We start from the raw sequence: 22343 nt of genomic DNA on the forward strand, positions 1-22343 counted from the left end.
CAGCATTGATACTGCTTTTGTTTATTGCTATTGGTTTTGCATTTTTTTTTTTTTACTGGTGACTAAAGCAACAACAGCACTGTGGCCTCGGGAGATGCCAGTTCAAGTCCCAGCCCAGATCTGTGTGTAGAGCTTGCAAGTTCTCATAGGTTTCCTTTTGGTGCTTTGGATTCCATCCACGATGCGGCATGGTGGTGCAGCATGGATTGATGGATGGATTCCATCCACAGTCCAAAGACTTGTGGTTTGGGATAATTTGGTGTGTAATTTCCTTTTGTGTGCCCCTTGTGATGGACTGGTATCCTGTCCTGGGTATACCCTTCGTGATACCTTGTGTTCCCTGTGATGGACTGGTATCCTGTCCTGGGTATACCCTTTGTGATACCTTGTGTTCCCTGTGATGGAATGGTATCCTGCCCTGGGTATACCCTTCGTGATACCTTGTGTTCCCTGTGATGGACTGGTATCCTGTCCTGGGTATACCCTTCGTGATACCTTGTGTTCCCTGTGATGGACTGGTATCCTGTCCTGGGTATACCCTTTGTGATACCTTGTGTTCCCTGTGATGGAATGGTATCCTGCCCTGGGTATACCCTTCGTGATACCTTGTGTTCCCTGTGATGGAATGGTATCCTGCCCTGGGTATACCCTTCCTGATACCTTGTACTCCTTGTGATGGACTGGTATCCTGCCCTGGGTATACCCTTCCTGATATCTTGTGTTCCCTGTGATGGAATGGTATCCTGCCCTGGGTATACCCTTCCTGATACCTTGTGTTCCCTGTGATGGACTGGTATCCTGCCTTGGGTATACCCTTCCTGATATCTTGTGTTCCCTGTGATGGAATGGTATCCTGCCCTGGGTATACCCTTCGTGATAACTTGTGTTCCCTGTGATGGACTGGTATCCTGTCCTGGGTATACCCTTCCTGATACCTTGTGTTCCCTGTGATGAACTGGTATCCTGCCCTGGGTATACCCTTCCTAATACCTTGTGTTCCCTGTGATGAACTGGTATCCTGCCCTGGGTATACCCTTCCTGATACCTTGTGCTCCTTGTGATGGACTGGTATCCTGCCCTGGGTATACCCTTCGTGATACCTTGTGTTCCCTGTGATGGACTGGTATCCTGTCCTGGGTATACCCTTCCTGATACCTTGTGTTCCCTGTGATGAACTGGTATCCTGCCCTGGGTATACCCTTCCTGATACCTTGTGTTCCTTGTGATGGACTGGTATCCTGCCCTGGGTATACCCTTCCTGATACTTTGTGTTCCCTGTGATGGACTGGTATCCTGTCCTGGGTATACCCTTCGTGATACCTTGTGTTCCCTGTGATGGACTGGTATCCTGTCCTGGGTATACCCTTTGTGATACCTTGTGTTCCCTGTGATGGAATGGTATCCTGCCCTGGGTATACCCTTCGTGATACCTTGTGTTCCCTGTGATGGAATGGTATCCTGCCCTGGGTATACCCTTCCTGATACCTTGTACTCCTTGTGATGGACTGGTATCCTGCCCTGGGTATACCCTTCCTGATACCTTGTGTTCCCTGTGATGCACTGTTATCCTGCCCTGGGTATACCCTTCCTGATATCTTGTGCTCCTTGTGATGGACTGGTATCCTACCCTGGGTATACCCTTCCTCGTACCTTGTGTTCCCTGTGATGGACTGGTATCCTGCCCTGGGTATACCCTTCCTGATACCTTGTGCTCCTTGTGATGGAATGGTATCCTGCCCTGGGTATACCCTTCCTGATACCTTGTGCTCCTTGTGATGGACTGGTATCCTGCCCTGGGTATACCCTTCGTGATACCTTGTGTTCCCTGTGATGGACTGGTATCCTGTCCTGGGTATACCCTTCCTGATAACTTGTGTTCCCTGTAATGGAATGGTATCCTGCCCTGGGTATACCCTTCCTGATACCTTGTGCTCCTTGTGATGGACTGGTATCCTGCCCTGGGTATACCTTTCTTGATACTTTGTGTTCCCTGTGATGGACTGGTGTCCTGTGCTTGGTATACCCTTCCTGATACCTTGTGTTCCCTGTGATGGACTGGTATCCTGCCCTGGGTATACCCTTCCTGATACCTTGTGCTCCTTGTGATGGACTGGTATCCTGCCCTGGGTATACCCTTCCTGATACCTTGTGCTCCTTGTGATGGACTGTTATCCTGCCCTAGGTATACCCTTCCTGATACCTTGTGTTCCCTGTGATGGAATGGTATCCTGCCCTGGGTATACCCTTCCTGATACCTTGTGTTTCCTGTGATGGAATGGTATCCTGCCCTGGGTATACCCTTCCTGATACCTTGTGTTCCCTGTAATGGAATGGTATCCTGCCCTGGGTATACCCTTCCTGATACCTTGTGCTCCTTGTGATGGACTGGTATCCTGCCCTGGGTATACCTTTCTTGATACTTTGTGTTCCCTGTGATGGACTGGTGTCCTGTGCTTGGTATACCCTTCCTGATACCTTGTGTTCCCTGTGATGGACTGGTATCCTGCCCTGGGTATACCCTTCCTGATACCTTGTGCTCCTTGTGATGGACTGGTATCCTGCCCTGGGTATACCCTTCCTGATACCTTGTGCTCCTTGTGATGGACTGTTATCCTGCCCTAGGTATACCCTTCCTGATATCTTGTGTTCCCTGTGATGGAATGGTATCCTGCCCTGGGTATACCCTTCCTGATACCTTGTGTTTCCTGTGATGGAATGGTATCCTGCCCTGGGTATACCCTTCCTGATACCTTGTGTTTCCTGTGATGGACTGGTATCCTGTCCTGGGTATACCCTTCCTGATACCTTGTGTTCCCTGTGATGAACTGGTATCCTGCCCTGGGTATACCCTTCCTGATACCTTGTGCTCCTTGTGATGGACTGTTATCCTGCCCTGGGTATACCCTTCCTGATACCTTGTGTTCCCTGTGATGGACTGGTATCCTGCCCTGGGTATACCCTTCCTGATACCTTGTGCTCCTTGTGATGGACTGTTATCCTGCCTTGGGTATACCCTTCCTGATACCTTGTGTTTCCTGTGATGGACTGGTATCCTGTCCTGGGTATACCCTTCCTGATACCTTGTGTTCCCTGTGATGGAATGGTATCCTGCCCTGGGTATACCCTTCCTGATACCTTGTGTTTCCTGTGATGGAATGGTATCCTGCCCTGGGTATACCCTTCCTGATACCTTGTGTTTCCTGTGATGGACTGGTATCCTGTCCTAGGTATACCCTTCCTGATACCTTGTGTTCCCTGTGATGGAATGGTATCCTGCAGTGTTAATTTTGACAGCAAATCTTTATTTAGTTTTAGTCATAGTCTTTTGACTAAAATGTAGTTTAGTTTCAGTCATAATTTAGTCATCTAAATTATTTTAGTTTTAGTCTAGTTTTAGTTGACTAAATATCATAAGATGATATGTTAAGGAATGGTGTTAAGGTCTGACTGTGCAGTACACAAATACACAGATTTCACTCTTATTTGAAACTCAAACATATGTTTATTTACCCAGAAACTGAGTACTGAGGAACGTAAATCAGCAGTGCCATTAGTGCAAAAATAAAATCCCATCAAAGAAAAAATGCAAAGGCCATAATGACACCAGGCCTGCTCTCTCTGAATTTTTAAATAAAAATATAAAAAATAAATATTTGTAATATTTTTATTTGCTATTTTTCACTGTTAAATGTTTCACCTGAAAATCTGAAATATGTTCAAAGAAAAAGTCCAATAATGGTATCAGGGATTTATACCCATTACCAAGAAAAAAAAATATCCAAGCATTGAAAACATACTTCTCAAGGACTATCAGTAGCAGGAATTATATTTTAGCATTTTCAACATCAAAATAATTACCCCAAGGCTACAATTCTATTAGTGTATAGAGCAAATCAACTCTTTTCTCTTTCAGGTGATTTCATGTTTGTTGAAGTTTCCGCTTCTTAACAACTGTATAAAGCAGGGGTCACCGAGCTTTTTGAAACTGAGAGCTACTTCATGAGCCATACGAAGGGCTACCAGTTTGATACATTCTTCTTAAATCATGTATAATACACATGTTTTAAATGCTTTTTTTTTAGATGTTGCCATTTTCAAATCCATATAAATGCAAATGAGATTAAAGAAGAATAGCAACAGGATAAAATAAAATTTTAGACGCTGCTCAATGGTGAGTTGTGCTGTTTTTAGAACAGGTCCTCAGGCGACTCATGTGGTCCTTGGGGGCATCCTGGTACCTGCGGGCACCATATTGGTGACCCTTGGTATAAAGTAATGTTATTTGTTATGTAAATCAACTCAGGTGAAACAAAAAAATTTATGTTTTCAGGGTTTCCAAATCTCAAGCATCTGGCATGATAGTCACGCTTTTCACACTCTAACTGGACCTCTTTAAACAAGCGTCCGTACGCCAGTTGCTACCATTCAATGAACAACTCACGCTATAACTCTTTAATTTATTTCATCTGATTGCTTTTGTATTCATGTATTTTAGTATTAAGCAGTGCTTAAATTATTTTATACAACCACAACTGTCATGCCCCGCTCGTCCACTCCTCCCATGTACCACGCCCCCTCATCTACCTCGTGTGGATTCCCCGTATGTATCAGCTCTTTCTTGTTGCTATCATTAGTCCAATGTATTTAAGTCTGGATTAGGTATGTTTTCCCCAGTCCGGTCATTAACATCTAACATCCGTTTTATGGTGCATAGTGTTCCTTGTGGTTTTCTTATTAAAATCCCTCGTTCGCCCGATTTCCTGGCTCCTATGCTGCTTTCCCGCTCCGTGTCCAAACAAGTGTAGGACACCATCAATGTATAATATGCCAATAACAATAGGATTTTTTTTCTCATGGGAACGGATTAATCATTTTCCCTTTATTTCTTATGGGAAATTGTTTGGTTTATGTCCTGTTTGGTATAAGTCCAAGGATCTAGAATGGATTAAGGACGTATAATGAGGCTTTTTTTATAGAGTGAATCACTGATAATATTGTAGGTTGCTGTGGGTACTTGGTGAAAATGTGTCGGTTGCTTTTTGACCACTTCTTCCCTTCCCATGTGCTCCCCTAGCCACAGATCTGATCAACAACCTCCTGCAAGTAAAAATGAGGAAACGATACAGCGTGGACAAGTCCCTCAGCCACCCTTGGCTACAGGTGAGGCTCCACTGTCTTTCAGTTATATATAGTGGGGTTGGGTTTGAGTGTCTTCTGGAAAGGTTCATGTGATTCAACCAGAGGCAACCAATATTCAAACCCTCAATCTTCTTTCTGCATCCTTAAAATTTGCTACCCAAGAGATTTTTTGCTGAAGTTTTAACAGCATGAATAGAACTTTCTCCTTTGTAATCCACCCCAATATTGGCCATTGTAGAAAAGATGATCTGCTAGATCATAATGCTTTTGTGGTACATTGTCTAGGACTATCAAACATGGCTTGACCTCCGAGAATTTGAGACGCGGCGGGGAGAGCGATACATCACGCATGAGAGTGATGACGCCCGCTGGGAGAAGTATGCTAACGAGCACAACCTGTCCTATCCCAAGAACTTCATTATGGCACCCAACTTAGAAGACATGGAGGAGGACCCCTAGAGACCAGGAGGACTGCCTGTATGCCTTTTTGCCTCACTGGCAACTGATTAGACTGCAGGAGACAGTTTACCACATGGCAGACAGGGAACCAATCTAACTCCAGTTGGGCACACTTGTGGAGTGACCTGGAAGTGGTTAGATTCCTTCAACGTTCCAGAATATTGCGAAACATTGCAAAGTATTTTCTTATTATTTTTTGACTGCCTTTTCCACATCATAAGAGACTGACTTATACAAGTAACCTCCAATTTTCAAAACATCATAGTATTCCTTTCTGAGTTTAGTAATAGCGAATGCATGGTTACTTGTCATACGAAAAGGCTCAGCGATTAGAGCAATCATTTTATTTTGATATATTCTTCTAGAAAAACTGAAAAATTATTTTTAAGTATTGAAGTTACAGGTCTTTTTGCCTAGTCAAACAGTACTATTAAGGAACATTTTCCAATATTTGTTTCATTATAAAAAAACTGGAATTAGTATGTATTAAATACATACTCTGCATTGATTGGGGGTTTAAATGTTTGCACTATAGGTCAACTGATTTTCTGACTACCAGCTTTATGGACATCCTGGTGATAAATGGCTGCTAACTAGTTCGCTTTCCCTTCCTGAGAAAAAGGCTATAGGAGACAAATCAGAGAAAAGACTGAGGTCTAAAAATGTACATATTTGCTTTACCGTATTAGATACAGTGTACCAGAAGACCATATTAAACCACCATTTTAAGTAGTTACATATGTTTGGAAGACTGATGACCTTTGTGACGTTTCGATGAGGAATGTAAGACTGTAAAACATTTTCTTTGGCAAGGATCTTTGAAAGTTGAATAAATAATTAACATCCAGGAAAGAGTGCATTTCAAAACAATTACAGGGGAGATGGAAAATTAATTTCCCCAGTTTTCATGTTGATCGCTGCAGAATTAGATTGCCATAACTTATTTTGTCTTGTGATATTGGTCAATATTGTTTGTGTATTTGTTTTTTTGGTGGTGTTTTTTAAATTGAATTCTTTGTCATTCTTGCGTTTCCCTTACAGTGACAGGTTACTTACGGATTGCTATGTGCTCATTAGCATTGCTAATATACTGTGCATACTGTGCTGAAATGGAACATGTCCTTTGCCCATAGGATGACAAGCAGCTGGATCTGAAACATTTACATTAAGTAATGATGCATGTAAAAACAGTCAACACCGCTGTGAGATTAATGGCTCTTAGCACCAGGGTATCAGAAGGAGGAACTCATCAAATGTCCCTTCAGTTACTGTTAAGATGTTGAGCTGCTTCTTTAATCAAAAAAACAAGGCTTTGATAATCAGTGATTCCAAACATTCCTCCCCAGGCAGATAATATTCTGAGGATGTTTTTTGATGGCCCATGTGCCTCACTTCCAACCACTGCTCAACTGATTGGCCTAAATACACCAATGAAGAAGCAAAGCTGCTTAACAGTAGGCCCTCAGTTAAGGCTGGACTGAATGTGGCAGCACGCCATGACTCAAAAGGCCTCCTCACTGGAGCATCGTTCCCATCATTCATTAGCTCCTCCATTTATGATTGTTTAAAAATAAACACATTCTGTACTTGGAATAGCAAAAACTACCAATCATATGCTCTTTATGAGCAATCTATTACAGAAACCTCCACAGAGCAACCCTGCATAAAAACATCCTCTCGAAAGCCAGCTTTTCTTTCTCCATTATGACATCAGCCAGTGAGTCTCACATTTAGAAAGCAAAAGGACCCCAGTGTGAAATGACTTTAAATAACAGATCAGAAAGAAGTCCTTAACGTTTCATTGTTTAGCGGGAGGCCGTAGCATTTTGGGTAAAAACATTCTCTCTTCTCTAAAGAATCACAGAGTAAATAAATGTTGCTGTAGACACACCAAGCAAATTTGAGGAGTTTGTATGACTGTATCCTGAGATCTCTTTCCATGTTCGTGTTGCCGCTGGATTGGCAAGTGTCGGTGTCTTTTTTTATGTTTTATTTACAGATTTATTAAAACGTCATCTTGTATATCTTGTAAATCTCTTCATTTGAGCTGGTGGTGCTTTCCATGATATGACATGAAATAAGGTGAGATGTACTATAATACTGTTCTAGACAAAAATGTCTTTCAGGCATCTGCTTTACTTTGGGCAGCACATGATAGTTTAGTTCTTTGGCCAGACTGGAACATCCAGTTGCTGCAAAATGTAAGCATTCATGTGCAATATGTCGACTTTGTCATGTCGCTGTACAGAAAAATATCATTTTTTCATATTCCTGTGTCAGCTCTAGGTATCACACCAAAGTTGATTCTCTGTGAATTTTAACACCCCATGCATAACAGTGACACCATATCCCAAACTCTGTACTTTTACAACAATCTACGGCCTCCTATGCGAAAACGTTGTACTTTTCACATAAGCCATGCATCTAACTGTATCTACCCATTTTCCAACTGCATATCCTGATGTTTAACAATAATACACCTCTAACATACAAGAATGTATCAATTGTAAATGGATGTTTAATGGCTCAATTAGATCTCATTCGCTGCAGAGCATGACAAAAGTCTGCTTCATATCCATTAAAAATCTAGAACCTTGCATCCTTTAAATATCTAAAAACAGCAAATGGTGATGAGTTCTTAGATGTACATTCAGGCATTTAATATACTGTTAATTCGGCTCTATCCTAATGAGGAGAAACACTAACTCAGCTAAGGAGAGGCTCACTCCGCCTGCTAACACCACACGCCTCCCGCCCTCCACACAGTAGCTATCATGCCTGACCTATGACCTCTGGGCCCCTTCTCAGTGTGTACTCCTTAGTTCCTCCCCTGCAAGGGTCCCAGTTCGTAGAATCCAGCTACAGGAAGTGGTGCAGGGGGCTTCTTCCCCGACTTTGTGTCTGCCACTGGAGAGGAGAGGCGCTGGTGGTTCACCAGGGCAAGGAATTTGAAGCGCTCGCCCATCTTCTCTGGGCTGGTGAGCATATCAAAGCCCTGGAGCAGGTGCCGCTGAGTGGAGGCATCGGGGCAGTTCTGAAGCAGAACCTGAGGAGATGCAGAGCAGTGAATCCTGTAACAGGCCATGCAGCGATGATGGTCATTCCGCCTCTACTCATTGTGGCTTAAGCCAGGCAGGAGCTCAGGTCAGTGGCCCACCTGCAAGCGAATGCTGATACCCATGTTGTGCAGGAAGTGGCGCTGCGTGACGGGACCAAGGCAGGCCACCCCGGTACCCGCCATCCTCTGCAGGTAGCTGAAGTCCACGTCAGCTGTCAGGTCTGCAGTACCAGGGGCCTCAAGTGGGTCATGAAGCTTGTGACCTTGAAACCCCTTTCAATTCACAAAAAGGAGGAAATCCTCATGACTCTCCCCCCAGTTGGTTATATTTCTTTATCATGGATAGGTGATGTAATTAGCTTGTGCATAAACATACATAGATAGCTGCATAGATAGATAGATAGATAGATACTTTACTATGTACTATAGCAGCCTGCTTTTGAAAATCAGTTATCATAAGCAACAGGAAGTCACACATTATGACAAGTAAGGGCTTTGAGTAACGAAGCACTGACTCGGAAAGTGTCCGTCTTAGTCCCATCGTGTCCGTAGTCTGCGATAAGAGCCGCGCCCCCGTATTCTGCAATGCGATTGGTCAGCTTCTGAATGATGACTCCCCCTTCAGGGCAGACTTCTACATGCGTTCTCTGCTCATCTGCCTGGAGGTAGAGGTCAGGCCGCTGGTTACTGAGGGCACTGAGTTCTTGTGGTGAGGGTGCTATTTCCCCATCAGCAGGGGTATGATAATAAAATAAATAAGTAGTAGTTATTTAGCAACTCTAAACTAAGGCTGGTTCCTTGAAAGGAAATAGAGGACTTTAATCCTTTTTTTCATAACTCAACATACACCCATAGAGATCTTAATACAGGGCTGAAAAAAAAAACAAATTTGACTTTAATTATCCATAAGATCCACCTGTATGAGCGTAGAAGATGCCAGAGTCGGGGCTGGAATCAGCACGAATCGCAGCCTGTCTGCCACGTCTGGATCGATGTCCACCATGACCTCCCGCCAGCCGCGTTCTGTTCTCTGCCCGATCAGAATCAAAACAATCATTTTAAAGCCATTCCTGGAAAAGCTTATGCTTGCTCATCATTTTTGATCCTGTACTATATCCATTAAAATGGTGCACAGAAAAAAAATACCTGGAACTTGTGGATAGGTAAGGCATCAAAAAACTCATGAGCGAGGTAGAGACTGAAGCCTGGTTTGGAGAGAGAAACAAACGCCTTTGGATGCTTGTACTATCTGCTATCGCCCAGCATTTCTGTTTTATGGCTACAGCGAGCACAATCCAGCTCACCCACTGGCACATCCTCGATCCTGCGGTACCAGGAGACGGGCAGGCCAGTGGTTGTGGTCCCCCTGCGGTAAGCGGGCTCGTTCTCGTCGCTGGCAGATTGGCTGTCCTCTCCAGTTAAGTTTTGTGCCTGAACCTGGCTGAGCCTGGGACTCACCTCCACCAAATGCACAGATAAGTTTGTGCTTTGCAACAGTGCCCCCAGCTGGCTGAAAACCTGCAAGTGCATAAGGGCAGAAAAGGTTTTGTGAAGCCTTTTGTGAAGCCTTTTATACCTCGGAAAAGAGGGAAATTCCACTGTTGAATTACAACAATTACACAATCAATCCCATTATTTTTGTTGTTCCCTATACAGTTTCAGCAGGTCTCATTGCTAATTGTATATACAGTGTATTACAATTATAACTCATGTGAAATGCAACATTCAAAACAATTTCCAATTTTATATCCTAATGAGATGGACTACACCCTTACAGTAGGTGGCCAGACAGTCACCCCTAGTCTAACATTATATATCAAGTTCAAGACTTTTATTTTCATTGTTCAGTTGCCTGGACAACGAAATTAACTGATATGCAAGCCAAAGTAAAACTACTCAATAAATTTTTAAAAACACACGGGGCTATAGATGGTTACTTTTAAACCCACCCGGAGAATGTCGGCGACCAGTGAACCTCTGCCAGGACCAAACTCCACCAGTTGGAAGTGCTTGGGTTTTCCAGCTGCCAACCACTCGCTCACACACCAGATCCCAAGTAGCTGCCAGAAGAGTTGTTAAAACAAGATTATGGCAATAAATTGGCAGAATTACGACCACAGTTTATGTGTACCGTTTTCTTCATAACGTGTTCAGAAAAACATAGATCGAAACAGAAAGAAATGAGGAATGACTGACCTCTCCAAAGATCTGACTGATCTCAGGAGATGTTATAAAATCTCCGTCCGCTCCTAACATATCGTTGCGTACATAATAGCCCTAGAAATGGAAACAAATGATAGCTTATCTGATGAGCAGCACATTATATACAAAGAGCAACGCAGTTACGCATACAGTAATCCTTATTATAAGCATTAATGGCGGATCATGACAGTACCGAAACGGGGTTGGCGAGAACCTCTTTCATGTACTCTGCTACTGAGATTGGACCTGTTGCCTTGATTTTTGATGTCAGGTGTCTGAGCACTGAAATGTTACTCGGTTCATTTTGAGGTGAAGAACAGAAGCGACATCTCTGCAATCTCCACCTTAAAGCTGCAACGGAAACATTTTTTTATAAATTGACGTACATAGATCTAACTATATTTGCCTGACTTCTGATAACTTATATTTCTTATACATTTACTAATAAAATGTAAATACATGTCACCATTAAACTACCACGCCACATGTTCAAGGAAAAGGCATATTAACTTTACGTTAACATCGAACGTACCGAGTACCCCTGGAACTTTGACATATACAGACGGCTTCCGCAGACTATTTAGTTTTAAAAATATCCTCATATTAGAAAGCGTGTAAAGGCATCAAAATTCTCCTGAATGTTACGAGAGAGCCCACAGAAGTATTGTCTCTGACAAATTTGCAATTCACTACCATTCACACTAAACTGTTATACATAAGACCAACATAATTCACAAATCACGTAATTAGCCTGTGCGGCTGTCTAAGGAGCACAAATCCGTACAGATATTCGATAAATATGATGCCCAGAAACGTGTTTCAGTGGCGTGAACTTTGACCCTGAGTGACGAGTTCCAGCTTGTAGGTCATATCAGGTCCTAAAAACAAAAACCTAATAACTGTGTAGAGGTGCTGGAGAAAAATATTACATAAAATATTTCAAGTGACACAAACATATATAAACTTGAAAAATTAAGAAATATGCCTATATCTTTGTATATCTTTTAAGTCAAATTTAGTTTTATAGTATCCTTCTAGGTCCTGTGCTGTTGCGCTGTACAATGTTTTCCAGCATGGCTCCAAAACGCAAGCGAGGTAAAATGGACCCACAAGGGTTTCATTACATTAAGAAACAGGCCATTGAAAACGAGGATGTTGAAGCAGACGATGCATGTGAACCTGGAAAGGATGATGAGGAATTTAATCTGCCGGAAGTTTTGCGTTTGGGAGGCACAAGAGTAAGTTAGACGGTAACCCGCACAGGGTTTCCGAACATCCACGTGTTAATCATCTATAAAAATTACACAACACCGAGCGAGTTTCTGTTACGCTGAGGACTTGTATAGTGCCTCTTTATTCGTCTTGTGCAGAAATGGTGCTGTATTGCGTTATATGGATTGTTTTTCAGTTGATTTATTTGGAGTTCTGCGTGCACGTACATTTTCGTAGGAAGTGTGAGTTGTTTATTTTAAGAAAACCTCATCTTCAAATTAAATTAACGCCTGTGACATATTTACTGTCAGTAAAGTTTCACCCTATCTTGTATTATACATATGTAGATTTTTTTTTCTAGAGATTCTGTCCTACAATTGACAGCAATGGTACATTTAGACTAGTTGCATTTTGCTTGTGAAATAATCATTATCATCATTATTATAGAATGTCACTTATACAAATGACAAATGAAGTATATGTCACCACACTAACACAAGTTATTAACATAAGTTTGTACTCGTAATTATACATGTGAGTAAATATACTATTGTGTTTAAACAGGCAGATTATACCATGCTGGTCTCTGTAAACGACTGCAGTGAGCTCATCGATGGCGGAAAGAAAGATTCCATTGATGATCTGAAAGAGGGGGAGCTTGAGGACTTCATCACCAAACTCGGTATACGGGCATACAACCCCCTTCAAGTAATACAGGAAGAGCCTGATGAGCAGCAGGTAGAGGTTGGTAAGAATGGGGCGAGGAAAAATGCGGAGGCAGGAAAAACGCCGAAAGTTCCAGAGAAAGTCCAAACAGATTTACAGGATGGACCACAAACAGGAACCAAAGACAAAAATAAAACCAAGAAGTCCAAAGAAATATTAAGTAGTGAGGTTCCTAGGAAGAAGATCAAGATGAATGCCAACGTTTTTGATTTCCAGCCGAGACAGATACTACTTATTAAGCCTGGGGGCAAGTGGTTTGATATGGAGTACACCAATGAGAGCGATTTTGCCCCACAAGATGAGTCTCTTGTATCCAAATACAAATGCCTGGCTCAGAAGTTGTTTGAGGCTGAGACAGAACTTTTCAAGAGCAAGAACCACTCAAACAAGGGTGCCAGTTCCATTTGGATGAAGACAGTGGTATCCACAGGGACTCTGGCTGACAGGATGGCCGCCATGACATTGATGATCCAGGATGCAACGGTACACAACCTGCAGCTTGTGGAAAACCTGGTGTCGCAGATTAGGAAGAAAGGCGGTCGTCGCCAAAGTCTGATGGCCTTAGACACCCTAAGGGAACTTCTGATGTCTGATCTGCTCCCAGAGAACCGCAAGCTCAGGACGTTTTCTCAGCATCCCTTTGTCGACCTGGAGAAGCTGTCCAGTGGGAACAGGGACGCCCGTGATCGCAGGCTTATCCTCTGGTACTTTGAGCACCAGCTGAAGCACCAGGTGGCAGAGTTTGTAGTGTCACTTGAATCTCTGTCTCATGATACTGTGGCAGACACCAAGGCCCAAGCTCTGACTACAGCGCACGAGCTGCTGTGCAACCGCCCTGAGCAGGAGAAGGCCCTGCTCGCCCAGGTGGTCAACAAGCTGGGAGATCCTGAGTACAAGATGGCAGCCAAGGCCTCTTACCTCCTTGACATGCTACTGCATAAACATCCCAATATGAAGGCAGTGGTCTGCAGTGAGGTTGAGCGGCTAATGTTCAGGCCAAACATCAGTTCCAAGGCGCAGTACTACGCTGTGTGCTTCCTCAACCAGATGGTGCTCAGCCACGACGAGGCCGACCTGGCAAGCAGGCTCATCTCCATCTACTTTTCCTTCTTTCGTGCTTGCATCAAGAACCAGGATATCGAATCGAAGATGCTGAGCGCCCTGCTTTCAGGCGTCAACCGGGCGTACCCATTTGCCAAAGTGGGCGATGACAAGATTAAGGAGCAGCTGGACACCCTATTCAAGGTGGTGCACTTGGTGAAGTTCAACACCGCCATCCAGGCTCTCATGCTGCTGTTCCAAGTGATGGACTCCCAGCAAACTATCTCTGACCGCTACTACGTTGCCCTCTATAAGTGAGTGTCGTCTTAATGTAACTTGTAAGCAAATGTAACAATATTAACCAGAAAATGGTTAGTTTGAGTGGTTATTTAGTCCTTTTCCTTGGAAGGATCCATATGTTTTTTTGTTGTGTTTGAATGCTGCCTTTCTTCTATGACCCATGTGTTTCCTGCGTACCTTTGCATGTTATAGGAAGCTGCTGGATCCAGGCCTCTCACAGTGCTCCAGGCACGGCATGTTCCTCAACCTGCTGTACAAGTCCTTGAAATCGGATGTGGTCTTGCGGAGGGTGAAGGCCTTTGTGAAGAGATTGTTGCAGGTCAGCTGTGAGCAGAACCCCACTTTTGCCTGCGGAGCACTTTTCCTGGTGTCCGAAGTGATGAAGGCCAAGCCTGGACTCAGGGTCTTACTGCAGGACAGCAGCGTGAGTACTGCCTCGGTCTGAGATGATCAGAACAACCACTGAAGTATCTGTATAAAAGTGTCTGTATAAAAAAACCTCACATTATATTGCTTAACGCTGACTTCTACTTCTCTGTCAAATTGATGCTGTTAGAACATACGAACATAAGTTTACAAACAAGAGGAGGCCATTCAGCCCATCAAGCTCGTTTGGGGAGAACTCAACTAACAGCTCAGAGTTGTTAAAATCTTATCTAGCTCTGATTTAAAGGAACCCAGGGTTTTAGCTTCAACTACACTAGCAGGAAGACTATTCCATACTCCAACTACACCCTGTGTAAAGAAGTGCTTCCTCAAATTCATTTTAAAATGTTCTCCTGCTAATTTCCACTTATGGCCACGAGTTCTAGTAGCACATAGCCATAGACCCTACCCTGTAGCCTTCAGCGTAGCCTGGTATGTAGCTTCCCAGAAATGTAACTATGCATCACGGTAATGCAGACTGCAAGAAATGTGATTGGTCCACTTGGTAGCATTCATTTTTATTATGGGAGCAAAGAAAGCGTACATCTCAAGTGTACTTATCCCTGATTGAAACTGAAGTGCTGCTTAAATTTAGCATTAAATAACCCACCTTAGGCATCATAGCAACAGGTCTACAATATGCTCAGGATGACAGTGCCGAATTCACTTACCTCCATTAAGTTTACTTCTACTTAAAAAAATAAAAAGTAATATGGACAATAAAAATTCATAAAAAGTGATTTTGTAGCGGCCAAACATTATTCCAAATTTGTCTACAGGATGTTGAGAGCAGCACAAATATAACCTTGACTCGATAAATGGATACTTTAAATGTTTGTTTTTTCCTGTTTCAGTTCAGTTCAGTTGAAGCTCTGCTTTAAGAATTGAATGTATTGCGGGATGGGAAGACAATAAATGCACCATCCAAAACTATGTATCACCTAGCATTTTGACGGTGTGATTGCTGTCACACAGACACACTTGTGCACAAATATAAATGCTCACCACAGCATAGGCTTGATGCAGAAGTATAAATCAGCCTTTAGTGTAGTTTAGTTCTACATTGGAATCCCTTTTTTACACAGAAATATAATTTCTACCTTTGCTGTGCAGGGCTGTGAGGAGGAGACTTTCAAAGACATAGTGAATGATGACGATGATGAAGAGGAGAGGTTTACTGATGCAGATAAGGTGGAGGAAGGGCAGAGCGCTAAACCAGAGAATGCCAAGAAGGTGGCGTCTTGGGTACACTACAAGAATCTTGAAGGTAAGAACTGTTTTTCTGTCTGCCTGCTTGTATGACCAGGAAATAAATTATTCATTTTTTCTTTAAAAGGAACTGAAAAAAAAATCGGAATGTTAGCCTGAATTAAATTGTTTAATCAGTTTGCCAGTCTTTGCCTGCAACATAATTGTTTTCTCATATATCATCTTGATTATTATCTTTCAGGGGGGAAGACATTGGAGACCTATGACCCGTTACACAGAAACCCTTTATTCTGCGGGGCCGACCGCACCACACTGTGGGAGCTGCACAGGGTCCGTAGCTAGACTTTCACTGGGCAAATCACAAATCGGTACTTTATAATTATTTGTTAATTTGTTTTTTTTTCCTTTCTCAGCTCTGTGCACACTTCCATCCATCCGTGGCTCTCTTCGCCCATACTATCTTGAAGGTAGGGGAAGCCACATTTTCAAATGCAGTGCGTCGCTGTGTTAACCGTTTCCTACTTACGGACGTGATGCTTGTTAAAGTGGATGTTTACATTTCTGTCAGGCAAAGAATTCTTTGGGATTCCACTTCCTGGTTATTCTTATAACTGCTTCCCTTCAGGGTGACTTTATCCAGTACACAGGTGACCCTCTGCAGGATTTTACCCTCATCCGGTTCTTGGATCGTTTTGTCTTCAGGAATCCCAAACAGCAGAAAGTCAGAGGTAACCCTCGTTCTCTCTTCTCTTTCCTAAGCTAATATGTATGTTTATTTTAGTTTCTCTGTGTCAGGGTCAGCTTGTGTTTATGAGCTGTATTTGAGTTTGTCAGCTCCTTTTTCTTCACTTTGCAGAAAACATAGACAGTACGGTGATGCAGGCCAAAAACAAGCTATCCATGAGCAACAGCCGCGCTTTGCCTGGTAAATTCCCTCTGCTCTCTAGTGGCACCTCAGTACACAATCCAAAATGAGCTGTCTCCTCATCCATGCTTTGTTTTCGTCACGGAAAAAGATGTTTTTCTTATTTTCTAAGTAAACTCGGCGGAGTTCCTGGCAAAGGACGAGAGCCAAATCCCAGTGGATGAAGTGTTCTTCTATCGGTGAGAATGTCACTCTTTGTGTCTTCAGTGTTGGCCCAGAGTATTACGGCTGATGTTGCAGTGGAGAATGTGTAATTAACCCCCCTCCCCATCCAGGTTCTTCAAGAGACGTGAGAAGGATAAGTGGCAGCATCGCAGGAAAGACAGAGATGATGAAAGTGTGGAAGAAGTAGATGACGATGAGTTTGAGAAGGCACTTGGTAAGCTTTATGATGCTGTTGCATCCCACTGTTTTAACCAAATAAGTGTTAGATTTGCTGGAGTGTAAATCAATATTCACAGAGGTTCAAGGATGAAGACTAATGCTTTAAATTAGCATTGAGGTTATTTTGAGACATTGGACCTTCTGTGTGATTGGTTCACTTCACCTTAACCCTCTGAGGTCTAAGGTTAGGGAACACATTTTCACTGACTGGGGCATGATCACACATTTCATTGAATATCATGAACTTAATTCATGGCAAATAAATTATTTGTTATATATTTGATTTTGCATTAAACTCATCTTAATCTAAGTGTACTTTGTAAATATGTCAGATTTATGTGAAATTTGTAATTTGACATCAAAGTATAGACATTGCAAAACGCAGTTTGGAGCACTTGCAGAAACATTATAAAAGTACATAGTAAGCAATGGTGGCAGTTTGTTTTGATCCCAGATATCTGATCACCAAAGTCTTGGCTACAAGAAGATGACTAAATGGTGTAGGTGCAACATTCAGTTAGATAATTAAGAAAAACCGAACTCATGTCACTATTTTGGCTCCTTTCATTGAATATGTAGCAACTTTCATGTGTGTGCATGAGCCATTCACACCTGGCCACATCCCTCACTCCCCTTTTATGGTGCTGATGGGGATGTATCTGGATCGCGTATCTCTGCTGCGTTGTTCATCTAATTACCATGCAAATGCGACTTGAATACGTGGAAATACGGCTATTTAGAATGCGAATAGCGATCTTCAGTTGAGGGTGGCACTACACACCCCCGATGCAGGTAAAACAAAGAAAGGTGACATGGTTCACTTTTTTGCCGATTTAACCTAATTTTAAAAGCTTTAATATTTCCAACAATTGATGTTTTGAAAAGACGATCTAGCCAGTGTTTTTTTCATGTTTCTTCAATACGATTTCAGCGAGTTATGAACTGAAATACACAAGAAAGATGCGCAGCATCGCCGACGATGCCGTCGACTCCAGAGGGTTAAGATAATTCAGTCAGCCTTAACTTGTCACAATCCTGAATTTTCTCTTGGGCATTAATAATTTTATGTAATTTCATTTTCCTTGGCAGATTCATTTGAAGGTGATAGTTACTTCACAGACTTAATGGACGACGGTCTTGACTTTGCTGGGTGAGTCAGGTTGGCTGTTCAGATTCCAAAGGTCCAAGGCTCTTGTTGAAATTCCTGACATACAATGCACAGAAAAATATGATCAGCCCCCTACAGGCCACAGAATTCACTGTCAGAGTGTAACTCCATCATGTACCAATTCCAGTAATGTGAAGGGCAAGAATAAAAATAAGAAGAGACAGAGTGAGGACCTGGACGATTCAGACTCTGATCTTGATGTGGACGACCTGGATGATGAAGAAGTGTCCCTGGGCAGCATGGACCAGGAGGATTTCGGGGATGAGCTGGAGGAGGATGGAGGGATGTTTATGGATATAGGAGGAGGAGAGGAGGAGGAAGGAGCAGGTAATGGAGGTGACATCACTTAATATGACCATAGCTGTGTTACACCTAATATTATGCCTAGTATTACACCTTATTTTTTGTATAGATTATGAAGATGAGATGAACGTGGTATCAGAAACAAGTAAAGTGTCTAAGAAGGGCAGAAAACAGAAGTCTGATGCGCTGGACTTCGCTGGTTCACTCGGTAATCCTGCCAGATATGTGGCTATGTGTGTGGGGCAGTGTGTCTTTCTAGCCTCGTTTCCACTAACGCGGTGCTGGTGGTGGTGCTAAACTTTTTCCCAGGCCGGCACTGGTTCCATGTGTTTCCACCGCAAAAAAATGACCCTGGGCCAGAAAAAACAGCTCCAGCACAATACTACAGAAGAGCTGGGTTCAGAATTTGGCACCGTAACATCAGTGAAAGTGAGATGGGCTATGGCGTCCAAACTGTCTGTATACCCGGAAAATTCAGTCTATAACCATTATAGTTCCGTCTAATATTGGAGGTCCTGGCAGTGAAACAACTTGCCAGCTTATTAGTGGAATACATATTAGGTTACATATTTGTTTTTATTCTGAGAAAAATGAAAGATTGATCTGCTGGCCAGATTTAATAATAAAGTATTTATTATTTTAGTGTTTAACAATAAAGTATTGATATGTCACAGGTTGAATAAATAAAATATTGTGGCGTTCAAGTAGCGAAGAGATCATGATGCAGACAGCAAAGTTTAGTTTTTTAGCAGACTTATTGCGTGATCCTTAATAGGACGGCAATAAAACAAGCGAGAAGAATAAACTCACTCACACAAAGACAGGGAGCCTTTAAGGGGAGAAATGTGGATACAGGCAATAGAGAGAGGGCACAGCGAGTCATACTCGAATCTTTCTTCGGTTCGGCAAAATAAATCCAAAAAGCCAAATACTAATTAACTTTACTTTCACTTCCGCCTACGTAGCATTTCTGTTCCGTTCTTTTTTGAGACCCGTGGAAACACAAGCTGGTTCTCAAAAGGCATAAAGCAAAAACCAGCCCAGCACTCTGTGTTGGTGGAAACAAGGCATCTGTGGCTAAGGATACTATTCACATGAATGGAAGGCTGTCGGTTCAAATATCATCAAATTATCAAACTAATGAATTGTGGGTGAATTTTAACAAATACTTTGGTTCCCATGAGGAACCAAAGTGGTGTTCATCTAGCCATCTGACAAGAATTCAGTATCTTTTTGGAGAACAAAAATATATATTTTTTATTGTGTTAATTTGCACATGCTGTAATATTATTATTATTTTTTTTAACAAATATACACTTACTACCCAAATAAATCTGTTTATTATGATGAAAATTGAGTGTGCTATATTCTTTCTTCTCAGGAACACAGTCAAGCCAGAAGAAGAAGAAAGAAGCTAAGAGCAACGATAACATGTTAGCCACTGCAGAGGAGGTACAATGTTTAGAAAGTTTCTAATTTTGGGTCTAACACATTATCGTTAAAACAGACTTAACATCAAGTACTCTAGAACTCCACGAAGGATACACGTCATCTGTTCAATTGCTTGTCAGAAGGACTGAATAGGACTTTGTGTTTAAAGTCACATGAGATTTGTGCGTGTATCTGCAGAGGCGAATCCACTGTCAGCTCAGTTACTGATTCATGATTGTAATTCCCACCCCTTAACAGTTTGGGTATCTGCTGGATGAAAATGCTGGATCAAAGTTTGACAACATTGGCATGGATGCCATGGCAAACAGAGACCGAGCAAGTGAGTAACATTCTTGGGACCCCGGTCACCAGGGTGCTGCATGCGATACAGCTCAGTCAAAGGCTTCAGCAGAGGATAGCAGGAATACAGGCTCTTTATTTCCCAAAGCTAGATGCCAGCCATATTAGGCCCTTTTTTTATTGAAAGTCGAGAAGATTGTACCAAACATTAGCTGCCATCCAGTCACATTTTCCCCAAAAGGATTTATTGCCTTGTCAGACCAGGAAGAACAAAATTTTTAGCCTTGCTTTAATCTGTCCTAGGTACTGTTGTTTTTAATTACACAGATAAATAGTACACTAAGGCTAGATGACATGTCCAGCAGTTTGATTCAATGGTGTCTGCGACCCCTCTTCAGGCCTCAAACAGCTCAAGTGGGAAGTCCAGCGGGACGACTGGCTGCACGGCAGAGACGCCAAAACACTGAGGAGGAAGAAGGCCACCTTCCAGAGGAGGAAACAGTCTGGCAAAGTGGGAAACAAAACAAGAAAAAAGTAGCTGCTGATTGGCCGGTCCTGGGCCAGGCAAGAGAATGGCAGCCCTGCCGTTTGTTCCTGGGGGCTCCCGTGCCACCTCTGCTCTGCTCAGGGATCTTGCATTACTTCTTGGAGGACCATGCGTCCAGGTCACTCTCCCGGATGCCACAAATCCCAGCCCACTCATTAGACTTGTAATAGACTGAAAGGAACCAATCACAGGATAAGATGTTAGACTGGTGTTCCAACAATAAAAAATTTTATGAAACTTGTAGGCTCCTTCAGAAATGTTTCTGATCTAATCTTTGTATATCTCAAGCTTTCAGATATTTGATCCAGTCAAATCTTAATATGGTGTTAATCGGTTTGTATAAAGCCTATAAACAGGAATTTGCAGCTGTATATGGTTTTTGTTTCAAGAAGCAACAAATACAATGTTACTTGTAAAACTAGTTTAATAGACTTAATCTGTATCTCTTAGGTTTCGCACCCCCTGGGGTCGGTAGAGCAGTGAGAAATATTCAAGGGTCTATAGTTACTTATATCGTATTAGCCGCAACTTCTGGTCCATTTTAACTTAGGAATCCCTGGTATATAAAAATGTTAAAACCCCTAATCTTGATCAAGTGTAACGATAATTTATCATCCATGATGCACATGCCCAATTAAGGAAACAAATATATGCCATAAAGGAAATAAAGACATTGTATCTCCCTTTTAAATATTACAGCACGTTACCACGACGGACGATGGGGTCATTACCTTCGAGCACTGCTGGAAAACTCTTGTTCATAGTATACCTGAAATCTGAGACACCAGGAATGTCAGTATGAATGACCCACACACTATATGTTAATTTTGACAATATAATAATAATGATTAAAACCTTGGCTGGTGTTCATCTTATGAAAAAGAGAATAGGCGCCGACAACTCCAGCAATTTCTAAAAACAGCACCCCTTTGAAGAGCTTCCGGGCGAAGGGTTCCATGGCTCTACGAGTCATCTCCGATTAACAAAGTGAAACAAACTACCTAGCGATTTCTTACAATTATCACTAACATACATGAAGCAAATCACTGTTGCGATAAGCTAAGGAAACATCAATATATACGTAAACGTCATACATTAGTAAGTCTAAAGACTTCACGACTAAGTCGGTTATTTAAAACAAGTAATGTGTAAAACATGTGTTTAGTTACACTGATTAAACCACCGAAATGAACAAGTCATGATTAAGCCCACGACATGTGAAATAAACCCTCTTTGTGACTTTCCTGCTCCACGCACCCGTGTACCTACTGTCCTTTGCACCCGTATTCTACGAACTACGGATTCCGAGAAGGCTCAAAAAGATCGAGTTGGATAGACGTTTGTGGAGTATCTTGTGGAAGATACACCATTTGCACGTAGGAAATTTTAAGACCCTGGTTTCATTTCGTTGGTGGAAAAAGTCATCCTTTCATTCCTTAAAAAATGTGTCTTTAAAAAGGTGGTTTCGTTTATGAAAGGTATATTTCCATAAAATTATGCTTTTTGGGTAATT

The 22343-nt window shown here is 42.3% G+C and overlaps 4 protein-coding genes and 1 long non-coding RNA gene across 10 annotated transcripts in view; 2 read left to right on the plus strand and 3 right to left on the minus strand.

Annotated features, from left to right (window-relative positions):
* LOC125720907 (serine/threonine-protein kinase D3-like) overlaps positions 1 to 7620 on the plus strand; it is a 51436-nt gene extending 43816 nt beyond the window's left edge. For both annotated transcript variants that reach the window (XM_048996818.1, XM_048996817.1), the window contains exons 18-19: positions 5075 to 5160; positions 5425 to 7620. In XM_048996818.1, coding sequence (XP_048852775.1) covers positions 5075 to 5160; positions 5425 to 5598 — 260 coding nt within the window. In that variant the 3' untranslated portion in view covers positions 5599 to 7620. The remainder of the gene's footprint in view (positions 1 to 5074; positions 5161 to 5424) is intronic.
* LOC125720911 (uncharacterized) lies at positions 1856 to 3205 on the minus strand. Its single transcript, XR_007385594.1, has 5 exons — positions 3026 to 3205; positions 2696 to 2805; positions 2476 to 2530; positions 2024 to 2090; positions 1856 to 1968 (listed from the first exon to the last, which is right to left on the minus strand). It is a non-coding gene; the product is annotated as an uncharacterized LOC125720911 (long non-coding RNA).
* Positions 7621 to 8098: 478 nt separating the features above from the next.
* Positions 8099 to 11698, minus strand: ndufaf7 (NADH:ubiquinone oxidoreductase complex assembly factor 7). Its single transcript, XM_048996819.1, has 10 exons — positions 11391 to 11698; positions 11052 to 11209; positions 10853 to 10933; positions 10606 to 10716; positions 9961 to 10174; positions 9803 to 9861; positions 9573 to 9686; positions 9172 to 9315; positions 8756 to 8929; positions 8099 to 8644 (listed from the first exon to the last, which is right to left on the minus strand). The coding sequence occupies exons 1-10, from the start codon at positions 11458 to 11460 to the stop codon at positions 8417 to 8419; spliced, it is 1353 nt and encodes a 450-aa protein (XP_048852776.1). The 5' UTR covers positions 11461 to 11698; the 3' UTR covers positions 8099 to 8416.
* On the plus strand, positions 11682 to 21067 carry cebpz (CCAAT enhancer binding protein zeta). Of its 2 annotated transcripts, none has more exons than XM_048996815.1 (16): positions 11682 to 12096; positions 12635 to 14151; positions 14330 to 14561; positions 15677 to 15830; positions 16014 to 16102; positions 16186 to 16239; positions 16398 to 16500; positions 16629 to 16697; positions 16810 to 16876; positions 16973 to 17076; positions 18171 to 18231; positions 18377 to 18576; positions 18662 to 18760; positions 19934 to 20004; positions 20242 to 20323; positions 20682 to 21067. In XM_048996815.1, exons 1-16 carry the CDS (start codon positions 11920 to 11922, stop codon positions 20819 to 20821), a joined length of 3219 nt encoding a protein of 1072 aa, XP_048852772.1. In that variant the 5' UTR covers positions 11682 to 11919; the 3' UTR covers positions 20822 to 21067. The 2 variants fall into 2 exon arrangements, with proteins under 2 accessions (XP_048852772.1, XP_048852773.1); XM_048996816.1 differs by lacking the exon at positions 11682 to 12096 and adding an exon at positions 12175 to 12312.
* Positions 20400 to 22138, minus strand: LOC125720910 (protein CEBPZOS-like). 4 transcript variants are annotated; one of them, XM_048996821.1, is made up of 4 exons: positions 22088 to 22119; positions 21686 to 21792; positions 21562 to 21606; positions 20400 to 21001 (listed from the first exon to the last, which is right to left on the minus strand). In XM_048996821.1, exons 2-4 carry the CDS (start codon positions 21786 to 21788, stop codon positions 20922 to 20924), a joined length of 228 nt encoding a protein of 75 aa, XP_048852778.1. In that variant the 5' UTR covers positions 21789 to 21792; positions 22088 to 22119; the 3' UTR covers positions 20400 to 20921. The 4 variants fall into 4 exon arrangements, with proteins under 4 accessions (XP_048852778.1, XP_048852779.1, XP_048852781.1 ...); XM_048996822.1 differs by having other exon boundaries at positions 22100 to 22117; XM_048996824.1 differs by having other exon boundaries at positions 22096 to 22113.
* Positions 22139 to 22343: the final 205 nt, after the last annotated feature.

The sequence above is a fragment of the Brienomyrus brachyistius genome, unplaced genomic scaffold, assembly GCF_023856365.1.
Source record: "Brienomyrus brachyistius isolate T26 unplaced genomic scaffold, BBRACH_0.4 scaffold27, whole genome shotgun sequence".
Classification (NCBI taxonomy): domain Eukaryota; kingdom Metazoa; phylum Chordata; class Actinopteri; order Osteoglossiformes; family Mormyridae; genus Brienomyrus; species Brienomyrus brachyistius.